We start from the raw sequence: 12,937 nt of genomic DNA on the forward strand, positions 1-12,937 counted from the left end.
TCTCCCATAGCAACCATTCACAGGTGACTAAACTCTTGCTAATACAAAGTGCCACCCATTTACACAAAACTCCTCCTTGGAGCTGCAGTCTCCAAGCTGAGTTTCCACCTCACTGAGCAACCCGACCCCGTAACTCCCCCACTCGGCTCCTGTAGACTAGCAGCAGCAGTTAGGAAACACTTGGTGGAGCTGCACATCTACTCCTTCTCAGTCCAGCACTCCTGAACACGGTAAAAGGCATGAAAAGCATTGTTGTTATAAAGTGCTGAAGTGGGAGTGTCAGAAAGAGCTGGAGCTTCTTAAAGAGACACAGGCCAATTTCAAGATGACAAATTATGAAGTCTAAGTTCTTTTAAGTGCTGTTTGATATATGCCACATTTTTTTTTATTAACTGTTCTTGATTGTGCTGTAATGACATAATACTGCCCTTTTAAAGTTTTGGCCAAACTTGACTGGTATTTATAACTCTTAACTTTATCCACCTTAACAAAATAACATGATGCTGCCACCACTATGTTAGACTGTGAGGATGTAGTGGTTTTTGCGCCAAACAGCATTTTTAATTACGGCGTAGAATGTTAAGTGTGGTTCATCACAACTAAGCACATTCTTCCACAATGCTTTTCGGAGATGTATGCCGGGGTTTCATGTTTTATTTGGAAAATGCGTGTCTTTCGGTCACACTCGTTAGACTCGAAATATTGATAAACCGTATATATAAGGGTGACAACATACAAATAATGATGGGCCTGAAATGGACAAAAAAAAATACTGAGTTTTTTAAAAGCAATTAATTCATGTTGGACCTGTTACGGCATCTCCTCGCCCTAATCACAGTGAGGATACTGTCAAACAATCAATCAGCAACAATACTCCCGTCACAGCCTTTGTAGTTGAAAGACATTGAAGTTGGCATCTGATTTGAGCCTCAAATTCGTTATTGAAATGAGAAGCCACGCTTTTTTATGCGAATTACAAATTGTACACCTACTTCAGTTACACAGGACAGAACCCAGATGCTAACTAGCGTTAGCTCAATTTAGCCTAAATAAAAACGCTTTAAGTTATAATTTAAAGTGTTTGAAGAGGATATCTAAAAGTAAATTAAGTTAAAGTCTTTTATTAACTTACCTTGGACAAGTTCATTGTGGCGCATCATAAAGACGGACTTTTCCCTACTGCTGCCGGAAAAGTAGCTACAAGTACAGCAGTGAGTTGTAATGGGTTTTTCTAATGGGTCAGCATTTGTAACTTCAACGATTAATTTAAACTAAATTAAGTCAGTAACTTGCATTTTGTTTTTAAATGCTCCCAATGCGTCATATTTAAAGCAGAACAGCCCTGATTTGCAGGTTCAATTTGAAGCCTCGGGCTGCACATTGGTGCAGTTGGTAGTCCTGATGCCTTTTAATCCCGGCCTGGGGTCTTTCTTCATGGAGTTTGCATGTTCTGACTGATCCTCTACAAGTAACAACAGCTTCCAAACATATTTAACATTTTTATCCATGCATATTTAAAATGAACTACGAGATTTGGTTGCTGCTTGGAGACTAAAAGCTTTGAACACTGACCACAGGCATCTTGCAGACTTTCTGCATTATGTTCCATATTATCTATTATGTGCCAAGAAAAAAATAGTCTGGTTCAGTTATTATGCATCGTTCACATTTATTCATTTGTGTAGGTCATGTTAAAGTAAAACAGAAATTGTATCTGACAGTAATTGAATCAGGTCTGACTTATTTGTGGTCCCAGTGCTGGTTGGTTTCAGATTGTTTTCCCTGTGTAACCAAAATAAAACTTGAAATGAAATTCACAAAAAAACAAAAAAGAAAGAAGAGAAAAACAACATTTTCTTTTTGAAAAATTACAGAGCCATGTCAGTACTTTTGAAATTGTGCGTGTTATTTTAACTGCTTTCTCGTGATTTGAATACAGTGGTTGTCACTAACGTTACTATAGGTAATAGGTCCTCTCAGACTTGCATTGTTCTTGGTTCAGATGGAGAAGTATCACAAAAACACTATAAAAATCAGGGTAGGCATTATTCAGACTAATGAGCAGCGCTGCAGATGAGACGATACAGTCCCTGCAGACGTTTTGCATTTTAAAAACACTGGTACTGTTTGTAATCGTAACATTTGTAATTGTGAAAAGTTCAGAAGCCAGTAATGTTAGATTCTCCTCCTGATCCTCTGGTTCCTGATCCAGGAATATCAGAGTACAATTTCACAACACAGGCTGTACTAAAAAGAAAATGCATTGATGAAATCCTAAGCTTAAAGACACTGTTGCATTCTTCTGTGTGCTTCTACAGTCTGATTTCAGCTTTTCTTCTCCTCCTCCTGGAAATATGGATGTTCTAGAGCTTTGAGGGCAGATATCCGTTTCAAAGGATCAAAGGTCAGCATTTGCTGTGAGGAGAAAAACAGAAGTGTTAGAATTGTAATATAATACCTCACTTTGTTTAACAAGACCTCAGTGTGACCGACACGTCCTTGTAGACATTAAAAGTCAGCAAGAATTGAGAAAGCAGTGTGCTAAAAGTGACAGGATATTTTTAAGAAGCTAAAACTGGTCAATTCACGATTCATGGAAAAATATGAGACACCCTCAGGAACTTAGCAAGTAGAGCTCAGACAACACTGGGTTTACTATAGAAGAGTGCATTTTCACACACAAGTCCACATTCTGCTTGTAGGCTGGTTGCTGGGAGGGATAGGGAGTTGGGAAACTTTCAGGCTGTGGTTAAAATGCTAAATGTTTCTTAGAAATCTGGAGAAAAAAAAAGCCCTGCATTGTATTTGGAGAGCAGTAGCAATCGATGAAATATGAAGACTAAGTGCTACACAAGATTAAAATTGCTGAGCAACAAGACAATGTGCCGCAATCTGTACAGAAACCTCAACGCCACCATCCCATAATGCATTTCATAAGGTAATTAAAGTCCCAATTAATTAAAGTCCCAATTGATGGAGGTACAGAAACCTCCCACGTACTTATCTGGTATGATAATAGGTAGGATTAAATAAGTGTTCACTTCTTCTTACTGCTTTTCAAACAGAAAAGTAGTGGTAAGCCAGTTATTGTTTTCTTGGTTATGTATATATCATCTGTTGTCCTACTGATTACTTGTTTTCTTGCTTTTAAAAAACGGTTTGAAATAAATTAATGAATTAAATACTGAGGAAACATCACAATGCATTATTACTAGCTGGGAGAGCAGTAAAGTCAGAAATCTTACTATTTATTATTATTTGAATTTCACAATGACATTAAGTGTCCCATATTTGCAATGATCCAGAACATTTCCAGTGGTTTGTGAGATCCTGGAGGGCACATTTAATCTGGTGTGAAGGGCGCCTTAAGAGACGTAAACAATGCTGATTGAAGCACATGTTCGAGTCTAGCAACTTTCTAATTACAGCTACTTTAAGAAACGCTCCATCAGTCACACTCTTCATCTTATTTAACAAGTTTGTCCGTTATCTTGATTTCAGCTCTGGATGCAGTACAAAAGCACGTCAATCTTAATTTTTGACAATGAGGCCTACCATCAGCAGTTGAGCCCCCTGCTCATTGATCTCTGGAACAAAGTCGGTGATTGGACGCTCCTTGGGAGGGGGGAAGTTTTTTCTTTGTACTGTAACATCGGCCGGCCACTCCTCCTCCGACGGCAAGCCAATAACTCTGAAAGAGCACAGAAGTGTTTAACATGTACTGCATACGCGAGCAGCTCGCCTCTGTTTTAGTCGGGGAGGTGAGGAGAAAGTGTGTGCCGCTCACTCAAAAATCTTTCCAAGCTGGTCCATTTCCGATTCTCCGCAGAACAGGGGTCTAAAAAAACAGGAGAAGAAACTTTGTTACCAAAAACATGGACTGATTGCACTTTTTGCTCCTGTTTGAAATAACTGAACAATCAGACCAGGATTTTCTTTCACAAGCCTCAAACATTTGAATCAAAAATAAGTCCAGCGCAAATAAAACGGTGCACCAAGTATATTGCATTATGTAAGAAAACTTTGAGCATTTAAAAAAAAAAAAAACTCTTAATAGTTTATCATTTTTTCATCAAAGGTTCACAAAGCAATTAAGCCGCTGGCATTTACATCTCTGATCCATTTATGTTCTTTAATATCACTTTTCACCACAAGATGGCGCTACTGTGCACTTCTAACTTCATCTGGGAGATGTTGCTCTTCAAGTTTTTCTCTACAAAATATTTGCTGCTCTCACCATCTGTACATCGCTTTTATAAGAGTTTGCATCAACATGATATCAAACATTATGATTAAGTAAAAACCCATCTGTACTTCAACTGTCCGGATCACTATAAATATGATGAGAAAGCGAAAGATTGTTTGTGCATTATTTACAAGCTTATCTGGAAGAGGAGAGGAACTGTGATAAAATATCAATGTCTGCTGTTACACAACTGGCTTCAGGCAGAGACAAACTTGTTTTTTAAGTCCATTTTAAATGCACAGACACACTGTTTTGACTTTGTCAGGCTCAGGCAGGAGATCAGACGTTATGTAGATTTCACGTGTGACGTAAATATTCAAGAATTTCTGCAAAGACTCCAAAAGAAGAACCACATAATCGTGTTCATCTCTAGTTCAGACCAAGAAGTTCACATTGATTCAAAATTATAAATTAATACCAAAACAAGTCCCTATATTTAGAAAAAAAAAAAAAACTAGAATTCACTCCGCAAATAAAAAGGAAACAAAAAAAACACAGAAAACAGTTAACACCTTTACGCCACAGGAAACTTACTTGCGTCTAAACATCTCAGCAAAGATGCAGCCGGTGCTCCAAATATCAACAGGAGTGGCGTAAGATGACTGCAGCAGAACTTCTGGAGGCCGGTACCACAGAGTCACTACCTGAGAGACAGAGTCCAGGAGCATTAAGTACAAATCTTTACACACACTTACAATAATGAGTATCTGAGGACATAAATAAACAACAAGACATTTAAATAGTAATTTATGGACTTTCTTCAAACTGTAGTGTAAACTTTTAACCTCTGAGGTACCTTTATTTTCCTAGAGTATAAATATCAACTTCCACAAAAAAAAAAAAAATCGGTTTTAATTTAAAACTGGAAAACATCACCTGCTAAATTCCCACTTGTAAGCATGCTAAAATGCTGAGGGGTGCATTTAGCTGCAGCGCTCCCTCTCAGAGCTGCTGATTTGGCTGTTAAGCTCTCGTTTGTCACCCACTGAAAGAAACGTGACGAGTACCAACAGCAGCACAGCGTCACGCCTGCTGTGATTTATTACACTAATCGGTGCAAAATGTAAACATCCTTTTGTACTGTGTTCCTGGACTGAAATTGTGTGGATCAGTTGAAAAAATAAATTTAAAAAAATGGGAACGCAATACTCTGAGTGAGAAACTATTGAAGGTCCAATCTTGTAGCAGTGCATTTTTTTCCAGGTTGAACCAAACAAACTTATTAGTGGGAACTGAGATCGTAAAACATCCACACAGCCTGAACTTTTCTTACATCTAAACGGGAAACTTAATCACATTTAATAAGGGATCTGATAATTTATCGATAATTACTTAATTTCTGTTGGTTTTCCACATTTCAACATCACATTTTATCGATATTTATGGCAGCTGTCATCTAAATGCTGTGTACAGAATACTGTTATACTTTTAATATAATAAATAAAATAAATTGGAACCTCATCACCTTTGCAACAACTTTCACTAAGTAACAAATTAAGAAATATTTGATATATTATCAAGAACTAGACTCTCCTCGGAAAGCATTTGATAAAACATGAAATATTAGATCATGAATTAGTTCACACTACATATTTGATTAACTGTTATTTACTTAACTGTATAACAACTCACTACATAATTTAACATTTTAACTTATTTACTCAGTAACTTTTATCCTTTAACAAAGAACCTTAATTACAAAGTTAAGTTTGCATGTTGCATAATGCAAAAATTAAAGAAAAGAGGAAGAAAATCTCTAAAAAAAATTTAAAAAATAGAATAAAATAAAAAAAAAAACTATGTTTCGGAAAGGACAATGATGTGGCAGTTTTTACCACAGGAGTGAGAGCCATGTGGCAGCTGTAGATCTTGGCGAGGCCGAAGTCAGCCAGCTTCACCTGACCCTGGCTGGTCACAAGAATATTCTCAGGTTTCAGGTCTCTGTGCATCACGTGGTTAGAGTGAAGAAACGCCAGGCCGGACAGCAACTGCCTCATCAAGTCCTGCAAGAACAAGCAGGGTTACTAAACTGAAGCCAAGCGGTGCCAACGCTTTTTAAACTACGTTAAACTTGACTATTATTGTCAGTTCTCACTTTAATGCGGCCAGCAGATAATCCTGGACCAGGAGCTTTCGCCAAGTACGTCTTCAGATCTTGGTCCACATGCTCAAACACCAAAGTGACTTTAGTTTCCTGGTCCGACCTCTGGGTGGCGCACACGTCCATGAGCCTGGAATCAACAAGGAAAGCACGTCTCCAGTGATGTTATCGTACCGATTACATAGCGAAATAAAAACAAATCCTTTAACAACGCTACCTGACGACGTTGGGGTGATCGAACTGCTCCATTCGTTTCAACAGAGCCACCTCTCTGACCGTGGAGACCGGAAGCCCATTTTGGTCCGTCTGTACGCGCACGTTCTTCAGGGCCACAAACTTCCCGCTCTCCGTGTCACGGGCTTTGTACACCGTCCCGTAGGCGCCGCCTCCAATTTCTGCCACAGGCTCATACTGCATGCTGGTGCAATTGGCCATGATCGCATTCAAACAGGCTGTAAAACAAAATGTTATCAGCGTAAAGACGTTACAGAGCACAACATGAAGCACTTCATGCAACTATAAAAAGATCATTTCATGCATATTTTACATTTGTTGAAGGTAGAGATTGCATTCCAATTGGGAAAGTTAACTGGGAAGTAATCTAAAGTGGGAGTTATGAATCTGGAGGACTGGTTGGCCGTGCACTGTTTACTTTTGATGGTCTGTGTTTCATTATATCGGCATTGCTTAACATCTGTTGTTTTACATGTTGCTAAGGTTCTTAAAACTGAGACATGCAAAGAAATACACCATTACTGTTTCTATTAATAGTAGTTCAATCCCAGGTCAGAGTTCATTCTTCTGAGGTAAAGCAAATAAAAAAATGTATCCAAAGTAATACTACTGGTTATTTTAATATCGCCTTGTTGTGAACATCCAGTGCAATTATTACAATAAAAAAGCTCCTGAAACCTGCAGCTGCTATATCCACATTTAAAAACAGCAGTTTGTTCTTTACCATTTTTAATCAAAGTTATGTAGAGCCTTTGTGAAAAGTCCAAAGAGATCTGTGTTCCAGAGTAACCAGATCTCAAACAGAACACCTTAAAATGTGTTTGCTTCACATCGTAAACATGAAGCAAACAAATCTGTGGGAATGTCTTCCCACTCCTTTCTAGTCAAACCAGTTTGGTGGACTTACTGGTTGGCTCAGCCAGAGCCCCAACCCATCTTCACCCATTCATGTCCCATCCACCTCCTCCACATTAGCAGGAGAGGAATCCTTTGCACACCAGGACCAGTGATCAATCGCACTAAAGGACGTGAACACACACCTTCGTACATGTGAGACACAAGGTTAATGTCTCTGCAGGCTTTGCTGCGGCCTGTTTTGCTCACCTAATCACTAGCAGCTGTCGTGCTGCTGAGTTAAAGAGTCACTGATAAAGGCTGATCCACCCTTCCTCTTTGGTAACTAGTAACACTGAACCTTATGTGGGATCTTATCTTTTAACCGACTGCTGATCTTTTTTGAAGACAAAACCAATGTGTCATTGTGGGAAAAAAACAGACATTTAGAAGTCTGCAAGGAGACTTGTGCTAGAAAGTCTTCTTGCAGACTACTTTCCAGAGGGCATTTTATTTTTCAATGCTTCATTCTAATTGATTTCATCCACCTCCTGTGCACTGTGGTACGTTGTTCATGTTTCAGGACACAGTACTGTGCAAACATGTTGAGCTACTGTACTCATTACATCTATTTTACTTCCAAGCGGTTACATTATAAATGTCAATAGTCCAATACTTCAAGAGATATTAAGTAATTGATCAGACTTTGTAGTTCTTTATACAATAACTCCAGACCGACTCAATATTTGTTTTAAAATATGTATATAAAAAATATTATTTGATTTATTTTTTTTGCTTTGAATATCTGAAATGCTGGCAAACTGGGGGCATGACCTTTCCGGTCTGATCCACAGTTTTCACGTCACACCGTTGCTTTTTTATTTTTAAGCAGTTTAACGTGGCAAAACGTTAAAACTTCTGCAGCGTAAGTTGTTGCTAGGTAACCAAAGAGTGAGTGGGTTACTTGGTGCTACCTAGTTTGCTTAGCTGGCTGCGAGAAGAAGAAAAAACAAACATCAAAGCTAATGGTAAGAAAAGATGCGAAGAAGAGGGAGCAAGAACAGAAGGATGGAAAGACTAAAGGACACAAGGAAGGACAGAAAAAATGGAAGGGGTGTAGGACATACAGAAGAAAAGAATGACAAGGGAATCAAAGTAGGATACAAGAACTGAAAGGACCAAACATCGAGAAGAATGGAAGGACAGGAAGAAGGAAGGAGGCAAGGAAGCGAGGCAATATGCACAGAAAGAAGGAATGTCAGGGTCAAGAGAGACTGGACACAATAAAAGAATAAAGAAAGGAAGAGGACGTGAAGAAGGAAGGATTGAGGCATAACATCAAGACGGTATAAAGGACAGAAGACGAAAAGGAAAGACGACTTAAAGAATGGACACAAGGAAAAGATGAGGGAAACAAGGAGATAGATAGGAGAGTAAGGACAGAAAGAAAAAATGAAGGAAACAGAGAAGACAAAAACTCAAACATTCATTGAAGGACAGAAGGAAAAGAAGATGGAAAGACTGACAGAAGAGAAGAAAACGTACGAGGCAGAAAAGAACGATACACAATGGACAACTGCATAAAGGCTGGATGAGCAAATGTTACTTTTGTTTTCGAGGTTGTAAAAACACTTAAATAAAATATCGTGCAAGGACCGGCACAGGAGCCGGTCCTTGTTCCTGCACAGTGACATGTTGTGCAAACAAATAGCAAAGTGGCCAAAAGAAGAGATGTAAAGCCTTAATCAAACATGTACAACAGTTGAGAGAAAAATGTCATAAACTGGTCTGACAATTAATGAAAAGAAACAAAGCTCTATAAAAACCCAAATTAAAGACCTTCATTAAGCCTTGAGAACCACTGACTGACCCCAATGTAGCCCAGACATAGGTACGCAAAACAGACAGAACAACAGGTCCAAACGGCAACAACCAACTGGCTTTATACTTGCATCACTTTGGAGGAAAAGACACAAACTGATCCAGCGCCAGCATAACTTTGAGCAAATGTTTCAAGACCTCAAGAACCTGGTAACTACATTGTTTATTATGCAGATTCACATACTAGAGATAATATCTGCAAACCACAATGAACACTACTGGCTGCAGGGGCAGAGAAACTTCATTAAGATGCCACATTTCTTCCTCTTGCGCAAAGAAAGTTGTGTCAGACTGTTTTCATGTCTGCAAGATTATGAAACAGAACAAAACTCCCATCTACAGCTGCAGCCAAAACTAATCATACCCCTGGCAGAAGTAGGTTGAACATCATGTTTTAATTTTACCATGATGTAAACCCAGACAGAGTCTTGTCTTGAATCAGACGGTGTAATTTAAAACTTCCTAATTTACAGCAACACATTTTTTACAATCAAAATGTTAAGTGTTTTTATTGCGACAATTCATCTAAATGACTGTATTTCCAAGAGAAACTTAAAAGACTCTCTTGGAATCGGTGGATAATGATTCATTTGGGATAAATCATTATTGCAATAATTAATCCAAATGACTATTTTCAAGAGAAATCGAAAGACAAATCAGTGGTTGAGCATGAAGTCATGAAGACAGGAATGCAAGTTGGTCAAGACGAGCTGACCACGTGTGGGAACAAAATGGAGGCATGGATTGGAGAATCGACTCAGCAACTAAAAAACATTATAAGCTCATGCAAACAGTATGGTGGTTCTGGCTGTATTTACTCTGTTCACATTAGTTGTTTTTTTTTTTACTATGCAACATGGCCACATATTCTGACTGACCGTTTATCATTATAAAATGCATTTTTAAAGATTTTTCTTACTAGAGTAGATGTCAATTTTTGTATTTATTTATTTAGGAATTGTTTTGTCAGTCCAAACAAAAATAAATAAATAAAAAATTCCACAAAAGTGATTAAAAATGAAAAACAAAAAAAGCATTTTTTCTTTTTTTAATAAATTAAAAAAAAAAAAAGTTATTACCTACTCTTCATGATTGTCTGAAGGAATATTTCTATATTTAATAGTTTGGACGCTTGAGGGCAGAGTTTATGTTAAGCTCTTTTAGTTTGATTTAATGTGAGAATTTTCACACTGAATTTTAACAACACAGATCAGGGGGGAATAAATGTCTTTGGAGCGTTAGCACGTTGAATTTTTTGGGGGGGATAATATATTAATAAAAAGAGTTATGGTCTGTTACCATTTGAATTTGAAGTAAGACATTAAAACATCTGCATAGTAAAATTCACGTTTAGTAAAATCTAAACCTCAAAATATGTTTGAGGTGAACATATTTCACCTCAAACTCAAATGAACTTAATTGGTTGAAAAAGACCTATTGAGAGGAGGAAAAGCGTGATTCTAGTGGGTTTCCTGAGGCCAACAAGCTGAACACCAGGCGGCCGGATGAGGTAGGCTTCTGTGCTTCTGCATTTATCTGTGGAAAGGTCAGCTTGATGCTGGAAGGTTCATCCTGCCAGCTGAGATTTTTATCATCCTAACAGATTAAAGGTGTCTATTGTGTCCCGGTTTCCTACTGCAATTGTCTAATTTCTTTGTGCAAAATATTAATGCAGGCTGTAGACATAGAGTCGTTCTGAACCAGATCTGGTTGGTTGTGGCGTGTGGGAAATGTTTCGAGGTTGGACACGAGCTTCTTGATTTTAGAGGGGAAATGTTGAGGATAAGAGTGAGGATAAGTGACTTCACATCCTGACATTAACATTTGATTTCCCTGCATGCTGCAGGCACAGAGAAAATACTCTTTTAGTAAAAGACTGCAGATTTAAAAAAAAACAAAACTTAAAAACAAAGATTATTATTTTGCTTGGTGCAAACGCTTAAATCAGTTAGCTGATTTAGAATACAGTCAATAAAAATACAGTGTAATAGAAATCCTTAGTAAATGTTACAATTCTGTTTATCAACTTACTTAATTGAAAATTTTAATAATTTAGGAGGAGTGACGAGATTTAAAAAGCAAAGAATCCATGCAAGAAAAAATGTCTGCGTCTGTGTATGGAGTGAATTCATGGAAAGGGTTAAATGTTGTATTAAAACAATGTAAAGACATAACTCAGTTTAAAATAAAATATACAAGTCATTTTAAATGATTATACGATGGATGTCGACAGTGGAGAAAGTGAAACTGACTGCATTCTCATAAAGACTGTTTTTGGTGGATGTGTGTTTGAAAGAAGTGGTTTGGGTATGTTATCTCTCTGTCGTGAAAGAAATGTGTCTGATAAATTAGTTGATTTATTTTAGTTTCCATGTTTACTTTTCTTTAAACAAAGAATGTGCAAAGTAAGGCACAAAAGGTCATACTTCTGCCTACCTCGTTTTCAAACAAATATCTAAATTATATATCACGGTATTTGAATTGTGAATGCGAACATGTTTGAAATAAATAAGCTATATACAAGTACAAAAGTTGAGTAAATTACACTTTTTTTTTTTTTTTACTGCAGGCAAGAACTGCAAATAAGACCAAATCGTTGTTTTCCAGACGACTTTTAGTCATTTCCCTTTTCTCATGGGGTTGCAGTCCTTCTGGGGATTGTCGTGACCTCTCATCTTGAAAACATCTGCAGATTTCCTGTTACTGACTTACAGCTCAGCTCAGACCTGATCTGATCAGAAACAACATCTGGAAGTTTTCTCTGAGCCGATTACCAAACCCTAGCGCCATCGATCAGCGCAGGGCAGGTCAGCCAGCAGAAAGTATTGATCATCTGATAAACGGAAGCCGTTTCACCGAGTTTCCTGGCTGAGGAGAGGCAGGCCGGTGACACAGTGGGGCTAGTGGGCGGAGGCAGCTTGGCTCTCCGCGGGGCCAGCGCCGACACGTGGTGCTGCTCCATGGCGCTCCTTTGTTAATTAAACTGAAGAAAAGTGAAGCAACAGCAGGCCACGCACACATGTTCCAGCGGCCACTGCTGGAACATGTGGCCTGACGTGGCGGAGCAGAAAACCCTGAGACCAGCTGAGCCCGGAGGCGCAGGAGACGGACCACCGAGTGAAACTTTTATTTCCCTACAGAATAAACAACCCCTGCTGCACTGACACACACAGTAACCCAGACACAGTAACTCACCTCGCCCTGGTTCTCCTCTCCTTCAGCGGCGGGGACTTCAGCTCAGTGAGAGGGACATGCTCGGTACTCTGCCACGTATTTAATCCGGAACAGAGCCGAGGCAGCGCTGGGCAGGTCGGGACCCGGTTCCTCCGCTGATCAGAGGCCAATCAGCCGATGTGTTTCCAGCCCCTCCACCGCTGGTCTGTTTTCGCTCGTCTTCGTTTGGCTTCTATCAACTCGGCGACGGAGGCGGAGCTAAGCAAATGAAGGAAAGAAAGTTTCAAATTCATGAACTGAGACGAAACCAAAGGCAGGCTATGCTTTTTAAACGGACCCTTCACCTGAAAGAAAAAAATAGAAGCATATTAAAGGTCAGCATTTCGACTTCCAAAGTCGTGTTTATGAGTTTAAAGGTTATACATTTGATTTGCAAATCAATAACGGGATTCAAAGTTTCAGTCTCG

At 38.7% G+C, this 12,937-nt stretch overlaps 1 protein-coding gene across 1 annotated transcript; it reads right to left on the reverse strand.

Annotated features, from left to right (window-relative positions):
- Positions 1 to 1,644: 1,644 nt before the first annotated feature.
- cdk4 (cyclin dependent kinase 4) lies at positions 1,645 to 12,674 on the reverse strand. Its single transcript, XM_008410019.3, has 8 exons — positions 12,492 to 12,674; positions 6,565 to 6,799; positions 6,342 to 6,477; positions 6,082 to 6,249; positions 4,781 to 4,890; positions 3,788 to 3,838; positions 3,556 to 3,691; positions 1,645 to 2,415 (listed from the first exon to the last, which is right to left on the reverse strand). The coding sequence occupies exons 2-8, from the start codon at positions 6,780 to 6,782 to the stop codon at positions 2,326 to 2,328; spliced, it is 909 nt and encodes a 302-aa protein (XP_008408241.1). The 5' UTR covers positions 6,783 to 6,799; positions 12,492 to 12,674; the 3' UTR covers positions 1,645 to 2,325.
- Positions 12,675 to 12,937: the final 263 nt, after the last annotated feature.

The sequence above is a fragment of the Poecilia reticulata genome, chromosome 5 (genome assembly GCF_904066995.2).
Source record: "Poecilia reticulata chromosome 5, P_reticulata-male-v2, whole genome shotgun sequence".
In the NCBI taxonomy this organism is placed as follows: domain Eukaryota; kingdom Metazoa; phylum Chordata; class Actinopteri; order Cyprinodontiformes; family Poeciliidae; genus Poecilia; species Poecilia reticulata.